This window comes from Lissotriton vulgaris, chromosome 6 (genome assembly GCF_964263255.1).
Source record: "Lissotriton vulgaris chromosome 6, aLisVul1.2, whole genome shotgun sequence".
NCBI classification, from domain to species: domain Eukaryota; kingdom Metazoa; phylum Chordata; class Amphibia; order Caudata; family Salamandridae; genus Lissotriton; species Lissotriton vulgaris.
Window position 1 is genome coordinate 1,713,886,156 of NC_141694.1, and position 24,691 is coordinate 1,713,910,846.

At 45.2% G+C, this 24,691-nt stretch overlaps 1 protein-coding gene across 1 annotated transcript in view; it reads left to right on the forward strand.

Annotated features, from left to right (window-relative positions):
- IARS2 (isoleucyl-tRNA synthetase 2, mitochondrial) overlaps positions 1-24,691 on the forward strand; it is a 628,540-nt gene that overhangs the window by 590,278 nt on the left and 13,571 nt on the right. Inside the window, exon 22 of the mRNA XM_086927919.1 lies at positions 17,401-17,545. Coding sequence (XP_086784045.1) covers positions 17,401-17,545 — 145 coding nt within the window. The remainder of the gene's footprint in view (positions 1-17,400; positions 17,546-24,691) is intronic.

Sequence of the window (24,691 nt, forward strand, 5' to 3'; positions counted from 1 at the left end):
TGGGCTGTGCTGGTGATGGAGCGGTTCTGTTACGGCCCGCTCGCCGTGTTCTATTAAGCGGGCGGGGCCATGACGGAACCGCTCCGTCACAAGCACAGCCCACCCGAGGCTCGTGACAGAGCGGTTCTGTCACGAGTACGGGAGCGCCGCCCCCCCCACCCCCTTCCTTCCTAGCGCTGCGGCGGAATAGCCGCCACAGCTAAGGGGTTAATTGCACTTATTCCCAAAGAAAGGAAAGACAATATTTATCATAAATACTACAGGCCAATTTCACTTATTATTTATACCCAAATCTTAGCTAGAAGAATAGAAGCAATGTTACCTTCTCTGAATTGCACCTACCAATCCGGCTTCCTCGAAGGAAGACTCTCCAATGAGATTGTCAGATTGTTGGGTTATATCTTACATCTTGCCAGACCCAAATCCTCCCCTGTGGCGGCAATAGCTCTCAATGCTAAAAAAGTATTCAATAAGGTTCTAGGGCCATTAATAAGAGCCGTCGTGTTGAGCCTCAAATTGGGTGATTTTTTCATAAGGATGACAATTACCTTTACACTATCCCCTGTGTACAATAAGAACCAATGGTGTCCTATCTGATTCATTCTCACTTAAACAGGGCACCAGAGAGGGTTGCTCTCTATTGCCTTCTCAGTTCCTTCTTGCTATCAAACAGCTTTTACTATCTCTCAATGAGCTATCCAACCTGACTGGCTCAGGTTGGACGACAGCTATTTCAAAACGACTGCTTATGCTGGTGATATCTTGATTGTGACCGACCACACTAAAGTAGGCATCTCCTAAATTATGTCTAAAATTGATGAATACTCCCTGGTATTGGGCTACACACTCAATAGGGATAAATCAGAAGTTCGTCTGACCTATTTCCTCATCTCTCTGTAATCACATTCTGCAGTAATGAACGTCAGAGTGGTCCCTTGACTGGTTCCCTGACCCGCCCTCTATCGATTGGGTGAGTTAGAGGACAATTACATACAGAAGATAGTGAGAAAACACTGGAACATATTGAACACTGGGACGTTTTCACCAGGTCCCACTCCATTGTTCGCCTTCAAATGTACACAGAATCTCAGAGACCAACACATCCACACGTGACCGAAACAGACACAGGAGAAACAAGCCACGTTGTGGGCTTTACCACCCATCACGGGACATTACCCTTGTGAGTCATGTACCTCCTGTGCGGAAACAGCAGCCACAAAAGATAGAACTTGGCCTCAGAACCCCATGGCGACAAACCAAACACACGAACTGCAATACTAAGAACTGCAAATACACCATTCTCTGTCCCTGCGGGAAGATATATGTTGGGATGACAACACGGCCGATAAAGATAAGGATAGGCGAACACAAAAGCACGATACAGCGGGGCAAAACCAACACGAAGATGCTGGCCCATTTCTCAACAGAGAAACACCCCGCGACTAGCTTGATGTGGACCGTCATTTAGTCAAACCAGAACTGGAGCACAAAAACCCTATTCAGGAACGAACAGAGATGGGTCCATAGACTCAAATGCAATGTAGAAGGACTGAATGAGGAGATACCCTGGGTAGAACTATACTGAATCACAAGAAGACTCGCCCCAGATGGTCTGGATCTGTTCACACACGCGCCTTATCATTACGACACTATTAATCCCTTCAGTGCTGCGCGAATTCCGCTGCGGTGCTGAAGGTTCTAAAGAACCTGTGGACTCATGACGGAACAGTTCCGTCATGAGCACAGGCCAACCGACGCTCATGACCGAACCGTTCAGTCATGAGCACTGAAGGGGTTAAGTCACCCCACACCCATTGAGCAAACTATATCTCCCTGGCAACTGTGTCTTAATATCCCAGGATACTCTCATAATTGTTATGGGGTAGAACCCTAGGGGAATGCTGATAAATCTAACTTGTAACAACAAGTTAAACACCACAAGCCTAGATCAGTCCCTAAATAGATTATGAACACACCTTTACATGGTTCTCCACAGTGGCCCGTGTTACCAAAGCCCACCGTACAGGCTATTACAGGCACCATTTTTACGGTAATATTTCCCTGAGAACACACACAGCTGCTACCCCCTATTCAGACTTGATGATTAAGACCCAGGTCTCTGACAAACATTACTCTCATCCCTCCGTAGTCACAGCCCAGGAGGATAGGCACAGATAACGGGGACCATTATGTAGGATTTACTTTCCCCGATTCTGATTTAGACCTCCTTGGTCTAACTCAACACTTATCAGCTTTGGCAGGCACTGCACATGTTTAATTTCACTTTCACCATCTTAAGATGGCCGCCGCGCGCACCTGCTCTATCAACCCAATGTAGAGCTTGACACGCACAAACCCCGCGTGCGACGTCAACGCGCGACGCCCCGCACAGCTGCCAAGCGTTCTTACCCGCACTATTACTGTTTATAGGGGACGGAAGAACAAAGACTCCCACCACTACCGACACCTCTTGGAACGGGTAGGTCTGACGGCAGCAGGAATACTTGACACTAGTAAGTACTTGCACGGCGCAGAGGCGTCATCACGAGACAAACGCTAGTTCACTCGCTTTTTATTGAGCGCTGTGACTATCTCTAGAGGCTATTTTTCCTGACTGATTTTACCTTACATATTTTCCATTAAAGTTTCCAGCCTCCTCCGAACAGCCGTCGAGGGAGCCCCACCTTAGACATTGTAGGCTACAGCTCGGGTGTATTTGTTTTATAGGATTTGTTTTACAGAACTCAACATCCATACCACGGGCACATCAGCGTTGTGGCAAACATACACTCTTCCCAACTGCATGTCACTGGGGACCCAATGGATTGCGACACATGTTTTGGGATTTTGAGAGGTATTGTGATGTAGCAACCACTGGGCGTAGTTCTCAAATAACTCAACCACAATCTTGGTAACCAGATGTTCCTTTTTTTAAAAACCCACCCTGTAATAGCTCTCATTTAGATACGCTTGTATGCCAGGTGGTCCATTATATTGGATTTGTTGTGTATATATATATATATATATATATATATATATATATATATATATATATATATATATATATATATATATATATATACGGAGCACCACAGCCTGATTCACAGCACCACCTTGTGACCATATGTGTCATCGCCATGAATCCACCAAATGGCACCGCATGCCCAAGAGATCATCTTTTAAGGCACCTCAGCACTGAGCATGTTGGTGAAAAGATTATTCAATACATATGACGGTAGTTTATCCTTTCTTGCTTGTTTGTCTTTTCTATGTTTGTTTTACCTAGGTTGGGGATGAGTACCAAGAACAAAGGTACCATGAGGAGCTACGACAGCAAGCAAGATGGCCGCATAGCCTCCCGGCTCCGCCGACCCCCGTCTTTCGCTCGAAGATCCTGTCATATATCCTGATTTCTCGCCCCATATCCGGGTGTATGAACTATTCTGCGGACTGATGGTGCAATCCCAAGAATTTTCCACCATGGTGGAGAGGAGTTATGTCGAGGTTTAATTTGAGGCCTAGCCCAGTCTGGAAGCCGGGGTCTCCAGTGGTGGTCTAGCCGGGTCCGAGTTGAACAACAGCGGACCGGAGAGAGCGGCAGGGTCCGGTCCATGGAACCTCCGACATCTTTCTGATTGCTTTGCTGCCGATCTGCTGCCTGGAACTGTACCGGAGGTGAGGTGACGAGTGACGCCCGAGGTGGTGTGTGTGTGGGGGTCCGAGACCCGGGGGCCTGGCGTACGTAGCGCTGGTGCCTTCGGATCGGAGACTTGGTGCGCACTAACGGTTATTGATGATCGGTCCCTCACGGTTCATTCCTGCTCCGCCTAATCTTACCCCGGGGAAGGCGCCCATCCGTGGGGGTCAATATGCTTGATGCTATGCAAAGCCCGGCGGAGCGGGCTCAGTGCGGCCCGTCATTGCGATCAGTGATGGCGGCCCTTGAGGCACTTCAGGCGACTATGAAGACCCAGGCCTGGAATCTGATGTCGGCGGCAGACAGAATTAGAGGATCAGGACCGGACTCTGATGTACTGCCCGAGACCCGGTGGCCAGTTCCTTCCCCTATTGCTACCCCAGCGATGCAATTTGACCCGGTGTTCGTAGCTTTCCATGCTCCTACAGAAGTGGAACGGTTCGAACATGTGGAGATCGGCGATACACCTACAAAGTTGAAATCTTTGGAACTGCAATTGGCGGAACTTTTCACTGCTTTTCCCGATTTGGAGACGCTTGCTCGTAATTGTGATCTGTGTGGGACTGTGTCGCACCCCCTTCCCAGCGGGTCCATCAAGATGGCGGATGGGATAGTGCCTGGTCTTAGAGTCGGGAAGGGGCATCGTTGGACTCGAGCGTCTACTTTGGGACTTGCCATCCTTACTTCGACTTATAGACTATGGTTCGACAACTTCTGTTTGACCTTTGACAATTTAACGGTGGGGCTTTCTTTATCGGAGGGGATCAGCGACTTTGCTCGACGGGGCCAAGGTTGAGACTGTTGTTTAAGGTTTCACAATTTTGATTTATTGGTAACGGGACTGCTTTCTTTGGTTACCGGAGTCCGGGGCGGGATTTCTAGTTTCCTCTGATGTACTGTTTCATTGTGGTCTGCATGGCGGGGGATTCTTCTTTGAGACGGAGGGGGGGGGTGGGGGGAGTCCGGGAGTGCGTTTGACATAGCCCTCCTCCATTTCTCCCTTTTTGGGTAGGGTCTTAGTCCCTTCTTTCTTTCTCTTTTCCTTTTTTCCCTTTGTTCTTCTATATTTCGGGGATCATTTACGGGGCCGTAGTCATCTGCAGGGGTGCAGGGTGGGGGGTTGGAGGGGGGGGGGGTTGTTTTTATTATTTGTTTCTATGGCCTTTTTTTTTTTCTTCTTATCTTTCCTCGCCTTTTCTTTTGTTTCCTCTTTTTCGGGTCAGCGTAGTGGGTCTATTCTTTTGTCACCTGTCGACTTTTTATCTGTGCCTACACTTTCACTGTACTTCAGTACCATTGGGCAGGCGCCCCACTGGCGCGAACATTGATTGTATGCTTGTTTATCCTGATTTGTATGCCTAAGCGCCATGGTTTTGAATAATATCGAATTAACTGTGGACCTCCTACTGTTTTGCCCGCCCTTTATGCACCTTTGTGATATTGTATGGCACCTGATCCTTCTATCTTTATATTATAAAATATAACCTTTATTATCCTGTTACTCGTATAGTATGCCATGCTGCCAGTATTAATTGTAGTCATACTGTGTTCGCCTCCCGGGAGGCCGTGTCTGGTTCTAATTGCTTGGTTGACATGATATTGATTAGCGGCCAGCCCTGGTGGTTGTAGGCCCATACTTGTAACTGGTGGAAGTATTAATAAAGGTTTTCCCAAAAAAAAATGAACAAAGGTACCCATCAGCGCCAGACCGCGCCACACCTTGAAGATTAAATTATTACAGGTCCATGGTCCCTTGCCCAGAAACCTACTATTCTATTTTTAGAACACCACTCTAGTAATACCCTGATTTTTGGTCCTGTCGAAGCGCCTATGGATCAGGTAGGGACCACCAAGGAGTGCGAAACATGTTGACCATAGAGAATTATTCACACTTGTTCACTAGATCGCTTGTCCTGTGAGTAGTGGCTAGTTGCACAACCACTCCTCTTATTTGTTTTTTAGAGGTTTTCTCCAGGACCCACCCCGTTTTTAATTGATCATACGGTCCCAAGAATAAAACTGATTCCGGGTACTGTAAGATCATTTTAACTCTCCACTAATCTTTTTTTCCAAGGCCCCTACACCCACATGCACAACTGCAGCATCTCCTTTAAAAGATCTCCATCAAATAGCCCCCTTGCGGGACCCGTGAGGGATTGCAGCACCACCCTCACGAGGAGCAACGCCCTATGATGAAATTTGACACTTGCAAGGGTGTCTGAGGGCACTCGAGACAATAGGAAAAATTCTCTTACTACACCATATCCCAACCACCCATAAGAACGACAAACAAACCATTCTTCTAACCTATTTTATTTACATAATTCTTTTCTTTGGCATACCATACATCTTGGTCTACCTATCTTTAATCAGGAGGAACTTTAGCCACCTTAGTGCAGACAAGAGGACAATTATGCCCAATTTAGCCCAAACAAAATTCCATGTGGTATTTTGGACTCCATAGTAATTAGCTTCTTTAGGTTTACTTGACAGTGGTAACTGGTGGAGTTGTAAAATTGAGAAAGCTGACTTACAACATATGTTATAAAAATGCCATTCACTTTCCACCTTCTGGGACATCCTCCACACCAAACTTCCCAGGAATTTCTGTTTCTCTGTCTTTGACGCCTCGAGCTCCACACACACCAAGTCTGCAGAAAGAAGAGTGCTTACTCCTAGATCTAATGTTCACATTAGCTCCCATCCTCATGGAAATATCTAGGCAGTGAGGCCTCGAGCAGTGCCTGCTGGGAATGGATAAGTTACATCAGGGGAGCAAAGTTGATTGTCTGCCCAGTATTCCTGTATCTCTGCCAACAGGTCCCTGTGGAATAACCTGGACCGTTAATTTGAGTTAGTCAAGCTCCCATAAAAACTTTTTCCCACCATGGACATGTAGATATTACCGAATCGTACTGCGAGCTTCAGGATAATATTTATGGTTTGACTAAATACCTGCTCATGTTTCCTTATCTCATTCTCATGGCTTGTATATGTTTTGGCCATATCATTTTGTCATCCTCTCTCGGCTCTTCCTCCCCCTTTCCCTATACCTCTTTGTATTAGTTCCCACCTTGCAGTCAGCCCACTTGCATCCTCCATATCCTGTTGCATACCTTTCCATTTTTTCAGTTGTATAGCAGTGTTTATCTACTATTATGGCTTTATCAAAGCTAAGTATTTTACTCCACGTTTTTGTGCTTACCACTTTTTTGTACTGAAAATGTAATAGAAGCTTAACAAACACTTATGAAATTAAAAAAGAGTTGTAGTTGCCCTTGGTGCCGGTTGTTGTTAATACCTTACACTATTATCGCTTGTTCATTTATGGAGTACTGTATGGCGTGATTGTTCATGATTACATTGCCCTAACCTGTTCATATCATTGAATATGCTGGTTGACTTCATCTATTTTGTGGATTTAACTGTATGCCATAAAAACGACAATAACGAAATGTTAAAAAACAATAAAACAAGATGAGAGTTCTAAAGATGAGGGTAAGTATTTCAAGAAGTACAAGTAGGAAGCAAACATTGACAAAAAGCAGGGAAATACACTCTCATGTCTCACTGTTCTAGCTTTTGCTCACATTACAGTTCCGTCCAAATAGTGACATTATTCCAACATACTCTTCATTTATTTATTTATTTATTCAAAGTTTTATATAGCGCGAACAAGATCTTTGCAGATATCAGAGCGCTTTACAGAAACAAGGGGTAGTGGCAACAGGAGGGTGATTAAACCAACTATTGGGTACAATACAGTAGTCGATAGTGAATGAGTAGCAAAATAGGATAGCAAACAAGTAAACAAGTAACAATATAATACCAATAAAAGATCAGGTGCCAATAATACACAAACGGTGCAAAGTCTTAGATCCAGCAATAATAGAGTTCATGTGAACTTGGCCATAAGGATGGCTTTGACCTCCTTCTTAAAAATGCAGTGGAGGAGAAAAGTCTTGTTTCAGGAGGGAGTGCATTCCAGATCCTGGGTGCCATTCCTGAGAAGGAGCGTTTGTATGTTTTTTCCTTCCGGAATCTTCAAGGTTTCAGGAGGAGATTTTTTTGTGCTTCTATTGGATCTCGAGCCACCAGATATAGTCAGCTTTTGAGTGAGGTAGTTGGGAGACTTGTGGTGTACGGCCGAGTGTGTCATACAGGCAATTTTCAGCTGTATTCTGGCTTCAACAGGCAGCCAGTTCAGGGATCTCAAGTCAGGGGATATATGCGAATGTTTTCTAGAACCAGTGATGAGTCTCGCGGCAGCGTTCAAGGAGGCTCTTAGGGGAGCGGTTGTTGAAAGGGGGAGTCCGCTGAGGGCCACGATTCCGTAGTCTATGCGAGGGATGACTAGGGCTTGTACAGCAGTTTGGAAGTCCTTAGCTGGGAGGAAGGGTTTAAGTTTCCTCAGAGTGTTGATTTGGAAATTAGCTCCTTTAGTTGCTTTGTTAATGTGCTGCTGCATATTGAGGTTGGCGTCAAGTGTGATGCCTAAGGATTTTGCGGATAACACAATAGTGGGTTGGACATTGAGGGCAGTTAGGTGATTCAGCCAGGTTTGGGTGATGGCGATATTCTCAGGAGGTGAGATCAGAAGGAACTCAGTTTTCAGAGCATTTAGTTTGAGGTGATTATCGGCCAACCATGATTGGGTGTTACTGAGTGTGGAATTCAGAATTTTGATGTCTTCCGGGGATTGTAGTTTGAGGTACAGTTGAGTGTCATCGGCGTACATATGGAAGTGTACATTAGATGCTTGCAGCACGGTGGTGAGTGGTTCCATGACGAGGTTGAACAATGTGGGGGATAGGGCAGATCCTTGTGGGACGCCTAAAGTTGCAGGTACAGCTGAGGACAGTACGTTGTTGATCTTGAACTTCTGAGACCGGTTATGTAGGAAGGAAGTGAACCATTTGAGAACAGTCCCGGATACACCCATTCTGGTATATAACAGCTCCAGTAGGTTCTCATGTTTGACAGTATCAAAGGCTGAGGAGAGATCAAGAAGGATGAGGAGGCAGGAATCATTGCGATCAAGGATTTGGAGGGCGTCATCAATTATGTGCGTCATAGCTGTTTCCGTGCTGTGTTTCGCTCGGAAGCCTGATTGATGAGGGTTGAGGAGGTCAAACTGATCAATGTGTTTTGTCAGTTGGAGTTGTACGCATTTTTCCAGCAGTTTGGCCAATGTGGGGATATTAGTGATAGGGCGGTAATTGTGTAGGTCAGCCGGGTCAGCTGTAGGTTTCTTGAGTATAGGCGTGACTTGCCCTACCTTGAGGGAGTCTGGGATGAGTCCTTGCTGAAGGGAGCTGTTAATGATTTTAGTCCAGAGTGGGAGGAGCAGGGGGGTGAAGTCTTTTACTGCATTGACAGTGATTAGAGGGCTTCAAGGTGCCGAGCAGTTTGTGAATTGTTTCTTCAGAGTAGCTGTCAAAGGATGACCATGATGCGTTGTTTTTAGGTTGAGTGGTGGTCATGCTGATGTGGCTGGAGTATCGGCTTGCATCAATGAGGAGATCACTTCTTAAGTTATCGGTCCTTAGTTTAAAGAAAGCAGAGAAGTCTTCACAGTGTGGAATATCGCTTGCTGTGGTGTTTGCTTGTAAGGGTTGCATCTTGGTTTGAGTTTTGACTAGTTCGAACAATTTTCGCGGTCGGTTTTTTGCTAGGTCCAGCTGGTGGCTAAAGAAGTCAGATTTCGAGCGCTTGATTTTCCTAAAGTAGGCATTTCTCTTGTTCTTAAGCGTTTTAAGGTGCAGTGCTAAGGGGTCAGATCTCCAGGTGCGCTCAGCCATTCTCATAGTATGAGTATGAAAGGGGTAGGCCCTTAAAGCTCAGGACCTGGGTCCGTGGGTCAGTACAAATAAGGTTTGGTCTGAGTTTCAAAAGTATCAGATAATTCAAAATAAACACACAATCACCATTGAGTTTAAAAATGGGTCAGAACAATGGAACAACTTATTCATTTCATTCATTTTGGCATTTTAATCATGCAAGGTCAGAGTGCGATCCAATTGCAGCCAAAGTTATGAGTAAACAGATTGTCCAAATCAACACTCTGAGTGGAGAAGTGTGGCTCACTGGTTAGAGCAGGCAGACCCTGAAGCAGAGGTCAGACCCGGGACCAGGGTTCAATTCCCGACGCGGCAGGGTCTTGAGCTCAAATGTCCATGGACTCGATAATTCTCGCTTCGGTGCCTGACCTAATCATGGGTTCACACTCTGCAACTCTGGGCATTAAGCTTGCTTAATCTCCACAACGGCCCCCCGCGGCGGGATGCCTGGCTTTCACCTTGGGGATGCCATGTAGGGGCTATCTCACAGGGATAAACCAGGAGGGGTTCCCAAGGCAAGCGCGGAGATACCCCTTCGGGGGTCGATTCTGGCGCTATATAAGAAATATAATAAGAAATATAATAATAATAGTATATACATGTAATTGTAATGTCATTACATTCGGTATTCGGAATAGGTGCTCTCAGTGAAAAGGGGGAGGGTAAGTGAGTAAGTGAAGGGGACAGGGTAAAGGTGTTGTGACATAATTGTTACATCCAAATTAACGATTGAAAAATCTCTACAGTCAAATTAATGGGCAAAGGTTCCCAAGAATCACATCACACATAGATAGCGAGAATGCATCGCTTATTTAGCTCCTATGGTGTGTAGAATGGAGGCGTAGTTCTAAGTTTCGACCCCGGTTACGCTAAAGGGCAATTCGCGGCCTCATGTTGGGGTCTTCATCAGGAAGGAATGGAGAGCCTACAGGGTAATATGAATACAGAATTCAGTATATACGTGGTGAATAAGTGTGGTGATGTTATTCAAGAAAGGGACGTGGAAGGTTACCTACATCATCAAACGGTCATCTTATGTTCCGTCTGCAAAAGAGGGGGCTCCCTCGAGCTCCAAAGGATACTGAAAAACAATCAAAAGGTGCCATCAGGGCCCTGAAACTTGCTGGGTTAAAAATGGCCGGGGGTGGCAGGTAAAAGGGACTTACTTTTCGTGCTGGTAATCACACAGCCGTTGGGCACAGGTAGTACAATCCTCGATGGGTTTGTATTACTGTAAAAAGAAGGGAAGTATCATTTAGCATAATAGGCCGTCTCGGTACATATGGGCAAACAGAGCGGATGTCTGTAGAAAGCCGCGCTGTTTGGATGGTATTTACCTTTCAAAACGGGAACGCACAGCCGTGCTGTTTCTCCGTCGGCGTCCTGCATCCGAGTGTGCTCGCGGTGCAGGCGCTCAATGCCTGTGCCTAATAGAAAAGGGCTCGGCTCCCGGGTCCAATGGGAACCGAGGCCTGACTAGCGCGCTCAAGGGAGCGTCTCTCAGGATTTTCCTCACATCTTGGGGAAGTTTGGTGTGTTCTTTATAATGATGGTGGAGAGTTTAGCTGTGTTCGAGTATATATGAACATACAGATATACACAGTTTTGGCGGGCTGGTGTGTTCTTTGTAGTGACGGTGGGGAGTCTAGCTGAATTCAAGTATATATTAACGTACAAATATCCACAGTTTTAACATGTAAAAGACCAGACAGAACTAACAACGTCAAAAGTACTAGGAAATATATTCCATACATGTGCCATAGTGGAGTAGCCAAGTATCGTGATGGCCTTGTAAATGTCCAAAAGTTGTTGTGTGAGGAATAACTATACCTAACAAATATGTGAACACGTTACATTGTACAGGTATACATACATAGGGAATATTGGATGCAGCAGGGGAGTTTACAATGTCCCATAGTCTATTCAGGATTAAGTCCCGCCATCTGCGAGAAACTAGCTTCAAGTTCATTCAACCCCTTACTTATTGTCTGAAACTTTTGCATCCATTTGCATTCCCTTGTGTCAAGAATGGCATTTAAATTGCCCCCCCGTGGGCCAAGGGAGATTTTTTCAATTACCAACCAGCGGATGGATTCCGGTGAGTGGTTTTTTTCGGTGAAGTGATCTACCAAAGGGGCCCCTGGGGTAGTGCAGCGAATACGGCTACAATGTTGGAATATACGGCTTTTTACTTTTTGCTGTGTTTGTCCAATGTACATGAGGTCACACGGACACAGAATCGCATAAATCACCCCACTTGAGTTACAGTTAGTCAGGGACTTGAGCTCTATTGTGAGGTCGTTGTACTGTATTTGCCTAGTCTCCAAACACATCGGACAGGCTTTGCATTTAGTGCACTTGAAGTGGCCCACCAATTCTGGTAGATTCCATAAACTTTGAATCGTGGGTGCCGGTGGGGTTTCTAGCAAAGAGCGCACCACAGAGTCTCTGACATTCCTAGATCTTTTGAAGGCATGCATTGGGGGATCAGGAGCTTTCAAAATTTCTCCTACCAAACCCCAATGTTTGTTCACAATTTTGCGAATAGCATTGCTTTCAGTACAGAAAGTCGTTACACATATCATTCGGTCCTGTGCTGTAGTTCTGGTCCTCGGTTCGAGTAGTGTCACTCTGTCCTGGAACCAAGCTCTCTTTCTTGATCTTTTTACTAGGCGTTTGGGATAGCCTCGATCTATTAGGCGGCTGATGAGGTCATCCGATTCCCTGAAAAAGTCCTCTTTGAGGGAACAGTTTCTCCGGAGGCGGAGGAATTGGCCAAAGGGCAAATTGTCCCTTAGCCCTCTGGTGTGGTGACTAGTATACCGTAATAGGGAGTTTCTTTCGGATGGCTTGCGGTACAGGGTGGTATAGAGGTGTCCATCCTTCTCCTTGATACTTATATCCAGGAAATCGATCGATTCTCTGTTTGAACCGTTCGAACCGAGGACACAACCAACAAAACTGGGACAATGGAAGACAGCGAGACAGCACCCCCAAGCAAGTACGTTTCCAACAAGAAGACCACGGGGAGAGGAGCACCAGGAGGAAGACCTACAGATGGTAAATAACATCTCAGACAGGACCAACCCGATCATTAACCTATCCAAATACACACTTACCAAGAATGAAAGCAGTATTCTCTGTAAAGGCCTATCCTATGTACCAACGTCTTATCCTAACAAATTTAACGTACAGACGGAACTGACAAGGTTTTTCAGAAAACTGAGGCTGAAATATTTCTTCAGGAACAAACCCACATCAGCCATGACGGCTTTTACAAACCTAAGACCTCCATCTACTTTCATGCCTACAGTATCCTCAGTGGCTCATGAAATTCTGACATATGAAAGTATAGTCATGAGAGATGTCCTCAGAACCATCAACAATAAACATTATGTTAGACACAATATCACGAGAGGCGAGAGATATGCACTGGAATCACTGAAGAACAACAGGGCGGTGGTTATCAAGCCAGCGGACAAAGGCGGATCGATAGTGGTACTAGATGTGGAAAACTACAAAGCGGAGATTCACTCTCAATTATCTGATGGTGTCAGCTACAGACCTCTAAGGCGAGATCCAACTAGAGAAATACGCACGGACATCACAGCCTTAACAACCAAGGCACTAGAGATGGGCTTTCTTTCCAAAAAAGAGTCTGATTATCTTAATGTGGGACAACCAAGAACACCAACTATATACGTCTTACCCAAAGTCCACAAGGATCCAGCAAAACCACCGGGAAGACCCATCATTTCCGGGTGCGGCTCCCTACTGGAACCACTCTGCAAATATATTGATGTCTTCCTAAAACCGCTAGCAGAGGCCACCCCAACATATCTAAGAGATACCACGCAAGTCATCACCTTCATTGATAGCAAGCCATTTAACAAAGAGGAACAGATTCTGGTAACAATGGACATTGTCTCCTTATACACCAGCATTCCCCAGAGACCAGCACTTGATTGTATGAGGAGAGTACTTGACGGTCGTGAGCAACCCACCTCAGTGCCAACAGAATTTTTAGTGGCACTTTTAGAAATTGCAATGACCAGAAATTTCTTCATTTTCCAAAGTAACTTCTTTGAACAGAGCAAAGGAGTGGCGATGGGCGCTGCCTTTGCTCCAGACTTAGCCATTCTCTATATGTCTGAAATGGAACAGGATAGTATCCTTTCACATAATAACCCATATAGAGCGATGATTACATCATGGCATCGATACATCGACGATGTCCTCATGATATGGACTGGTCAAGAGGAATCCCTCAAGGCATTCCTGGCCTGGCTAAACAATCAGTCACAAGATATAAAATTCACCATACATTCAAACAGAGAATCGATCGATTTCCTGGATATAAGTATCAAGGAGAAGGATGGACACCTCTATACCACCCTGTACCGCAAGCCATCCGAAAGAAACTCCCTATTACGGTATACTAGTCACCACACCAGAGGGCTAAGGGACAATTTGCCCTTTGGCCAATTCCTCCGCCTCCGGAGAAACTGTTCCCTCAAAGAGGACTTTTTCAGGGAATCGGATGACCTCATCAGCCGCCTAATAGATCGAGGCTATCCCAAACGCCTAGTAAAAAGATCAAGAAAGAGAGCTTGGTTCCAGGACAGAGTGACACTACTCGAACCGAGGACCAGAACTACAGCACAGGACCGAATGATATGTGTAACGACTTTCTGTACTGAAAGCAATGCTATTCGCAAAATTGTGAACAAACATTGGGGTTTGGTAGGAGAAATTTTGAAAGCTCCTGATCCCCCAATGCATGCCTTCAAAAGATCTAGGAATGTCAGAGACTCTGTGGTGCGCTCTTTGCTAGAAACCCCACCGGCACCCTCGATTCAAAGTTTATGGAATCTACCAGAATTGGTGGGCCACTTCAAGTGCACTAAATGCAAAGCCTGTCCGATGTGTTTGGAGACTAGGCAAATACAGTACAACGACCTCACAATAGAGCTCAAGTCCCTGACTAACTGTAACTCAAGTGGGGTGATTTATGCGATTCTGTGTCCGTGTGACCTCATGTACATTGGACAAACACAGCAAAAAGTAAAAAGCCGTATATTCCAACATTGTAGCCGTATTCGCTGCACTACCCCAGGGGCCCCTTTGGTAGATCACTTCACCGAAAAAAACCACTCACCGGAATCCATCCGCTGGTTGGTAATTGAAAAAATCTCCCTTGGCCCACGGGGGGCAATTTAAATGCCATTCTTGACACAAGGGAATGCAAATGGATGCAAAAGTTTCAGACAATAAGTAAGGGGTTGAATGAACTTGAAGCTAGTTTCTCTCAGATGGCGGGACTTAATCCTGAATAGACTATGGGACATTGTAAACTCCCCTGCTGCATCCAATATTCCCTATGTATGTATACCTGTACAATGTAACGTGTTCACATATTTGTTAGGTATAGTTATTCCTCACACAACAACTTTTGGACATTTACAAGGCCATCACGATACTTGGCTACTCCACTATGGCACATGTATGGAATATATTTCCTAGTACTTTTGACGTTGTTAGTTCTGTCTGGTCTTTTACATGTTAAAACTGTGGATATTTGTACGTTAATATATACTTGAATTCAGCTAGACTCCCCACCGTCACTACAAAGAACACACCAGCCCGCCAAAACTGTGTATATCTGTATGTTCATATATACTCGAACACAGCTAAACTCTCCACCATCATTATAAAGAACACACCAAACTTCCCCAAGATGTGAGGAAAATCCTGAGAGACGCTCCCTTGAGCGCGCTAGTCAGGCCTCGGTTCCCATTGGACCCGGGAGCCGAGCCCTTTTCTATTAGGCACAGGCATTGAGCGCCTGCACCGCGAGCACACTCGGATGCAGGACGCCGACGGAGAAACAGCACGGCTGTGCGTTCCCGTTTTGAAAGGTAAATACCATCCAAACAGCGCGGCTTTCTACAGACATCCGCTCTGTTTGCCCATATGTACCGAGACGGCCTATTATGCTAAATGATACTTCCCTTCTTTTTACAGTAATACAAACCCATCGAGGATTGTACTACCTGTGCCCAACGGCTGTGTGATTACCAGCACGAAAAGTAAGTCCCTTTTACCTGCCACCCCCGGCCATTTTTAACCCAGCAAGTTTCAGGGCCCTGATGGCACCTTTTGATTGTTTTTCAGTATCCTTTGGAGCTCGAGGGAGCCCCCTCTTTTGCAGACGGAACATAAGATGACCGTTTGATGATGTAGGTAACCTTCCACGTCCCTTTCTTGAATAACATCACCACACTTATTCACCACGTATATACTGAATTCTGTATTCATATTACCCTGTAGGCTCTCCATTCCTTCCTGATGAAGACCCCAACATGAGGCCGCGAATTGCCCTTTAGCGTAACCGGGGTCGAAACGTAGAACTACGCCTCCATTCTACACACCATAGGAGCTAAATAAGCGATGCATTCTCGCTATCTATGTGTGATGTGATTCTTGGGAACCTTTGCCCATTAATTTGACTGTAGAGGTTTTTCAATCGTTAATTTGGATGTAACAATTATGTCACAACACCTTTACCCTGTCCCCTTCACTTACTCACTTACCCTCCCCCTTTTCACTGAGAGCACCTATTCCGAATACCGAATGTAATGACATTACAATTACATGTATATACTACAATCTGTTTACTCATAACTTTGGCTGCAATTGGATCGCACTCTGACCTTGCATGATTAAAATGCCAAAATGAATGAAATGAATAAGTTGTTCCATTGTTCTGACCCATTTTTAAACTCAATGGTGATTGTGTGTTTATTTTGAATTATCTGATACTTTTGAAACTCAGACCAAACCTTATTTGTACTGACAGCCATTCTCATAGCACGCCTGTCTTCATTGAGTCTACCATCATACCAGGGGTTCGAATTCTTGGTGGAAACTCTCTTCAGTTGCAGGGGGGCGGCTTCGTTGATTATTGAGTTCATAGAATCGAGGTAGAGGTCGGTCAGTGATTGAACATCAGAGGCGCCCGAAGGGGGAAGGAGGAGACTGCAGGTGTGGGGAGGCAAGGAGTTAGGGTTAAGATTCTTCATGTCCCTTTTCCAAATCTTGGATTTGGTGGGTTGAGCCGGGTTAAGTTTAACTTTTTCATTGATGAAGAAAGTGATAATGTGGTGGTCTGACCAGTCACAAGGTTGGATCTCCCCCAGTTGGGTAGTGTCCTCTTTGGCGATGATAAGGTCGAGGATCGAGCCTTTGTCGTGTGTCGGGCAGTTGCAGATTTGGGCGAGGTCAAGCGCATTAAGGAAAGATTTGAGACTATTCACCACTGCGTCTTTCTGATCGTTCCAGTGGAGATTGAAGTCACACAGGTAGATTTGAGTGATCTGCCGACCGGCGTTGGATGAGATCGTGTCCATGAGTTGTTGGGTGAAGGAGAGGTTGTCCCCGGGCGGGTGGTAGGAGACATGTAGAGAGCATACAGGTTTGCCCTCGCTTGAGATATCAAGGCAGAAGAGTTCACAGGAAGTGAGGGAGGGGGAGGTGACTTTGGTGACCAAGAGGTTGCTCCTAAAAATGCATGCGATTCCCCCGCCCGTCTTTTCATGGATAGTGCTTAGGGCTTATTTTAAAACAAATTTCACCAATCTGTCATTTAGGTACAATGGTGAAGGTTCTGGATTTTGAGCATTAGGGAATCATTTCTCTGACACTTAAATTATTCTTTAGAAATTAATTTATAATCCTATAACCTGTTAATTTATATTCTATTTAATTATTGAAGTAATTTAATGTGCTAAGACTTTACATGTTACTTTATGGATTGATTGATTTAAATGTAAGGCATTTTGCATCTTTGATTTTATCTTTTAGACACTACAGACGGACGAGTGTTCTAGCACTTCTCAGTTAAATGAGCTAATGATGTCCTCTCAGACAACTCTGTTAAGCGATATGCCGCTGGATTTGCCTTCAGATGCTACTATCCTCAAAGGAACATTTACTATCAATTTAGAAGGTAAGTCGCAGTATTTTGGTTACCAGCTAGATTTCAAAAAACAATATTAGCAATCTAAATTGCTAGAAGAGATTCAAAACGATGATATACCTTTTTGTAGTAATTTGCCCAAATTTGAAATATATACATAAAAGTCTGGATTCAGTGATCACGCATTGTAAAATCAGGAGACTCTTCTTGTTTTCTGCAGCATCCCAACAGTCCTTTAATTATACTTAGCTACAAATTTCCAGTTTCCTCACTAACTCATTTTTGTCTGGCCCTCTTCATCTCATTGAGGCTCCTCATATACTCACAGAGAGATCTATAGGCATTCCTTGGTTCTTGTGTTAATATTTTGGTTCATTCTTGGGATCCTATGCTTCATTGTGCTCTCAGTAATTTTGGTTATTCGTTTCAGAAGATCCACTTGGATTTTTGTTTTAGGTTTTTCCTTGTATTTGTGGTATTAGTAAATCATGCACTCCCTTCAGCTTTATAATGTTTTATTTTGTATTTTATATATATATATATATATATCTATAAATATATATATATATATATATATATATATATAATTATTTTTAATTTTTTTAATATCCTCATTCGCCCCCAATCTCACTTCAGTATACATGTTGTCTATACCCACACTCAGCAGCTGAGAGGCGTAGGCGTCTGTAAATGGGAATAACCTGTATGTGAGCAAGGACTGTAGTGGTCTGAAACGTGTCATATCGTGAGAATAAAGGAATAGTAAGCCTTATCTGTGGTTCGTGTCCCTCTCTTTGCCGTCTGGAAATTGGAGCGGATTTGGTTGCATATATATATATATATATATAATTTATTTATTTATTAATTAATTTTTTTAGATCGTCATTCGCCCCCAATCTCACTTCAGTACACACTCATGTTGTCTATACCAACACTCAGCAGCTGAGAGGCGTAGGCGTCTGTAAATGGGAAAAACCCGCCTACCGGTATGAGAACTTGCTCCAGTGCTAATGAAGAAACCAGCTGAGATAACTCTTCTGCTGAACTCCAAGAGCTAGATGGCCATCGTCGTAGTGCTACCAGTACCAGACTGGGAGTGTCCGACATAGCCCAGAGAGTATTAAGGCAGCATAATCATAGGACTCAGAGAAAAAAAAACAATCAATCAACTCAGAGCCCCATCTGAGTTGCAGGATGTTCCAGAATGCTTTCTTCTTATTGCTTCCTGATCTCATAAGATCTAGCTTGAAGACTGCCAAGACTGAAGTCTGCCAGTCTAAGAAGGAGGGTGGAGTGGAATCTGTCCATTTTATACAAATTTGCCTCCTAGCTAGGAGGATGCGTAAAAAAGCAGCGATCTAGCAGGGCCCTTAACATTATCTGCCAAGCCAAAAATGATCAAGGGTAAGTCAGTGGTGACAGGACTCCCCAGAGTACTTGCCAGAAATTTTCCGATGCTGTCCCAAAAGGAAACAAGGGCATGACACTCTTAAAACATGTGGATATCGGAATATGAGGCCAGCCCACATTTCTTGCGGCAGACAGGTAAGCCTTTGGTGATTTTTGAGAGTTTTAGTGGGTAAAAATAGGCCCTGTGGATGGTGAACAGGTGGTTCCTTTTTAGCCTTGCCGGTTTTACTACCTCATATAAGATCTTAAATGAGCTCTGCCATAATGTATTGCAGTCTTGTGCTGGTAAGGAACCTCCCCACAGTTCCTCAGCAAGTTTGAATTCACCATCCACCGCTTCAGATATGGCTTGGTACCAGAAAGAAACTTCCTTCCGCCCAAAGGGCTTCGTCACAAGCTGATGTTCCAGGGAATTGCCCCCTCCGAGTAAGCTTCCACAAATAGTTTGTGCGTGTGAATGAACCCAGCTTTCCAACTGAAGATATTTAAATTTAGAGAGCCCTGCACCAACCATGTCCCTAAGTTGCTCCCATGAAACAAGGGTGCAATCTGGGATCAGATCCCTCCAGACTACCAGTCCGGCTTACCTCAAGGGAATTGCCAGCCTGTCCCTCAAATGCTCTGGAGCCCCAGGGCAATCCCAGAGGGGGGCCAGGCTGGAGAAATAACCGAGTGTGGCTAAACTCCTTAATTTTGCCCATGTTTTACCTAAGACCTGGAGAACCTTCAGCTTAATTTTTTTTAAACTTTGGCTTGCCAAATTTGAACAAAAAACCCTCCCCCAGTAAATTAGTACCCCTGAGCATATCTAAAAACATCCCTTTCGCACCAGTATTAACAGGCATTTTCATAAGCATGCATGAATGTGAAAGTTGGAAGGCTCAGGCATAAAGCTGAATATCTGGCAAATCAAGACCTCCTTTCTCTCTCCTGCGCCTCAGTTTTTTCCAAGCAATCCTGGGAGATTTATGTCCACAAACAAACAAATATCCCTCTGTAGTTTATCAACTAAAGATTTCTCAAAATGGAGGGGAATGCAATTAAAAACAAAAGTGATTTTCGGGAGTATTGACATCTTGACCAGATTAACTCTGCCGATAATAGTGAGGCCCAAGATTTCGTTAGCCTCTGACACTCCCTTGCCGCCATAGTCAAGTTGGTCTCAGCGATCTTAGTGATGTCTTGAAGGATATTTATCCCCAAATACCTCATTTTGGAACTTGTCTGGTACTGGTGCTGGGTCTCCTCCAGATTCCAAACCATAATCTCAGTTTTTGAAACGTTGATTTTGTAGCCTGAAACCAGACCAAACTCCTGAGCTAGACTGACGACAGCTGGAAATGCTGCATGTAAGTTGGCTGTGAGAACTAGAATATCATCCGCATACAGGGCTACCTTCCTCTCCCACTCCCCATACTTGAAAGACTGGATATTGGGATCATCCCTGAATCGTTGAGCAAATGGCTTAATATATAGATCAAAAAGGAGAGGGGAGAGTGGGCAGCCCGATCTAGTCCCCCTAGAGATTTTAAAGGAATCAGTAATATTGCGTTTACAAAAAGTCTGGCCGTTGGATTCTGGTAAATCGACTGTACTGTACGACAGAATTTTTCTCCTAGATTAAATTTCTTCAAGACCTCAGACAGGTTGATCCAATTCACCCTGTCGAAGGCCTTGGTGGCATCAAGGGTCATAGCTGCCAGTGGGATAGAATATGCAGAAGCCAGATCAATAGCACCAATTAAATCACACGTAAGATGAACTGTCGACTTTATAATGTTACTAATTTTGATAATGTTAACTTAATAAAGCATTATAGTCAACTCCCAAGGGTTGCACCTGCTGTTAAAGGCCCTGAACCCAAGTTATAGGCCTGAACTGCTGGGGAACATTCCACACACTGATAATATCAATCAATCAATCAGGAGTTTGCTAAAGCGCGACTACTCACCCGTAAGAGTCTCAAGGCGCTAGGGGTGGGGGGGTTGAGGGGGTGCAGGTTCCATTCCATCAAGGAGGGGGTCTGTCGAAGAGCCAGGTTTTGAGGTTTCTTGCGAAGATTGGGAGCGATGTTGTCTGTCTGAGGTGGAGCGGAAGGGCGTTCCATGCTTTGGCCGCGAGGAAGGAGAAGGAGCGGCCTCCCAATCTGGTCTTTCTGGTGCGGGGGACCACGGCGTAGGAAGCTGGGCTGATCGTAGGGTCCTTTGGGGTGAGTAGAATTTGAGTCGGCTGTTCAGGTATGCTGGTCCGGTGCCGTAGAGTGCCTTGTGTGCGTGGGTGAGCATCTTAAAGGTGATTCTCGCCTCGACAGGGAGCCAGTGGAGTGTGCACAGGTGCTGGGAGATGTGAATGTATGATTAAACAACTACCTTTTATATAACGAATGCCTAAACCACGAAGGCTAACAACGACCAAAGCCAAACAACTATGTACTTAACCACGACTTACTGAACCACGAAAATGAATCTATTGGCATATACTCTGAATATACCACTACGTTCACAACAATGCATGTTTGAAACACGATCCCAAAAATGCAATTTATTTAAATTAAACAACACTTCTATTAAAAACTATTTTTTTTGTGTTCAAATCATTTTTATTAGAGAATAACAAGAAGTGAAAAAAAAGGGCAGGAGTGCATCAATGATACATATATTAAAAACTATTTTTAATAAAGAATCTAGTGCCTCTACTGTTCCCGACATGCCCAGGGACTCGCACTGAAGCAATGTATTGCTTCAAATCAGCCCTTTTCAAAGAAAACACAGCGACGCTTTTGCCACGACTATTACTAATTGTGTCACCCCTTTCCGAAAATCCTTATCTTGGAAATTGGGTCATCGCTGGTCATTAAATTGATATTTGTTAATTGCGTGCTGTCCAAATAAGCGAGTGTGTAATTTTAACCGTGCCGTGTCAAGTTACATCCAGCCACTAGATGTCAGTTTTGCCAAAATTACTGTACACCTGCTGTTAATTTGCGGCTAGAAACTTCTGCTTGTAATTAGTCCAGTTTCAGTTTTTGCACTCGGTCGGGGTTTTAAACTCAAGGTCATGAACATGGACATACTTTTTAGCCTCCTACCCTTGTCACATACTTTAAATAAATACAGATGAATCACTTAATTTTCGTGCTTGCTTTTAAAAAGATGTTCATATTTTAGTAAACATGATATTGTTGAATTATTTAATTCAACCAATTATACTAACATGATCTGTTGAAACCGTTTACCATATTTGTGTACTTATAAATACACTTACCTCTGAAAATTCGTTGTAAATGAAGTATTAAGGAGGTCGTGGTTCAGGTCAAGTAGTGGTTAATGAGGTCGTGGTTCAGGTACAAGTCGTTGTTTAGGATTCGTTGTTAAGCCCACTCGTTGTTAGATAGTCGTTATTAAGGTTGTTTCCCGGGAGATGTGGCAGTGTTTTGGCAGGTTGAGGACCAGTCTTGCGGCGGCGTTCTGGATGTTCTGTAGCTTGCGGATGAGGTTTTTGTTTATTCCGGCGTAGAGTGCGTTGCCGTAGTCGAGTCTGCTGGTGACCAGGGCGTGAGTGACTGTCTTTCGGTGTTCGAGGGGGTTCCATTTGAAGGTCTTACGAAGGAGGCGGAGGGTGTGGAAGCAGGAAGATGAGACAGAGTTGATCTGGCGGTGCATTTTGAGCTCGGAGTCCAGGATGATTCCCAAGTTGCGTGCGTGGTCTGTGGGGGTTGGCGGGTTTCCGAGGGCGGTGGGCCACCAGGTGTCGCTCCAGGCGTCGGGGTTTGGGCCCATGATGAGTACTTCTGTTTTGTTGGTGTTTAGTTGTAGGCAGCTGTTTTTCATCCATTTGGCGACGGCTTCCATGCCTTCTCGAAAGTTGCGTCTGGCGGTGTTGGGCTCGTTGGATAGGGAGAGGATGAGCTGGGTGTCGTCTGCGTATGACACGATGTTGAGTCCGTAGGTTCTGACAATGGGGGCAAGTGGAGCCATGTAGACGTTGAAGAGCGTCGGGCTGAGGGAGGAGCCCTGGGGGACTCCGCAGGTGGTAGGTGTGGGGTCCGAGAGGAAAGGGGGGAGTCTGACCCACTGCGTCCTGCCGGAGAGGAAGGAGCAGATCCAGTCGAGGGCCTTGTCCTGAATTCCTGCATCGTAGAGTCTGCGTATTATGGTGCGGTGGGAGACTGTGTCGAACGCCGCTGATAGGTCGAGGAGGATGAGGGCTACTGTTTCTCCTTTGTCCAGTAAGGTGCGGATGTCGTCTGTTGCGGCGAGGAGGGCGGTTTCCGTACTGTGGTTTTTTTATGAAGCCGGATTGGGAGGAGTCGAGGATGTTGTGTTCTTCAATGAATGTGGCGAGTTGGCTGTTGATGGCTTTCTTGATGACTTTCGCTGGGAACGGGAGCAGGGAGATGGGTCTGTAGTTTTTGAGGTCGGTGGGGTCCGCTGAGGGTTTCTTTAGGAGGGGGTTGACCTCAGCGTGTTTCCAGTCGTCGGGGAACGAGGCGGTCGCCAGGGAGCGGTTGATGGTTTGGCGGAGCATGGGTGCGATGGTGTTGGCGGCTCTGTTGAAGATGTGGTGGGGGCAGGGGTCCGTGGGGGCCCCTGAGTGGATTGACTTCATTGTCTTCAGTGTGTCTTCGGTGGTGAGGGCTGTTCAGTCATCAATCGCTGGTTTCCGGGTGTCGGGGGTGGTTGGTGAGGGTTCAGTGTGTTGGTTGTCTTCGTCGAAGTTGTCGTAGATGCTCTTGATTTTGTGGTGGAAAAAGATGCTGAGTTTGTCGCAGAGGTCTTGTGAGGGAGGGATATCGGTAGACTCGCTGGTGGGTTGGGCAAACTCCTTGATGATGCTGAAGAGTTCCTTGCTGTTGTGTGCGTGGGTGGAGATTCTGTCTTCAATCGCTTTTTTCCTCGTTTCTCTGATGAGTTGATGGTGGGCGTTGGTGACGGCTCTGAAGTTGTTGTGGGCTTCTGTGGATTTGGTGTTACTCCGGGCCTTTTCGAGGCGGCGGCATGTGCGCCTGGATTCTCGAAGTTCGGTGGTAAACCATCTGGCTTTTTTGGCACGGGTATTGTTGTTTTTCTTGAGGGGGGCTATGGTGTTGGTGCTGTCCGAGATCCATCTATGCAGGGTTCGGGCTGCGGTGTTGGGGTCGTCGTTTTCCGCGATGGTTGGGGTGGAGTTGTTGAGTGAGGAAGTGAGCTGGTCATCAGTGATTTTGGTCCCATTTCTTTGTGGAAGCAGGTGCTGGTGTCTGTAGAATGTTCTAAAATAAAATGGGAAGAATGTTGCAGAAGAAGGCATATAACAACCATTATTGGCCCTGAGTACTCTATTGTCTTCAGTCTTCAGTGCAGATCTCAACATGCTACTATTATAATATAGCCTTAGCAGGCTCTAACGGCCATTAAAGGCCCGCTCCAGCATAGGCGAGGGCCATTAACAAGGGAGCAGGCCTTTAATGGCCGGTAGAACCCGTTAGGAGGGCTCAAAGGCTATTAGAACATTCCTCCCCTAGAGGGCAGAATGTTCTAATTACTAACAACAAAGGCCTCTCGGAGCCCGAGGGGGTTTAAATCCCCTCGGACTCCGATAGGCCTTTATTCACAGCAGCAGCTGTGAACAAAAACAACATTGGAATTTTGCTCTTCAGGCTTCACCGGCCTGGAGAAGCCCGAGACACTCCGTTGTTTTCAATGGAGTTTTCCACATTTCAATGTTGTACATTAGAAAATATTAGTATTTTTCAGATTTATCAATTACTTAGAAGAGTCTAGTACT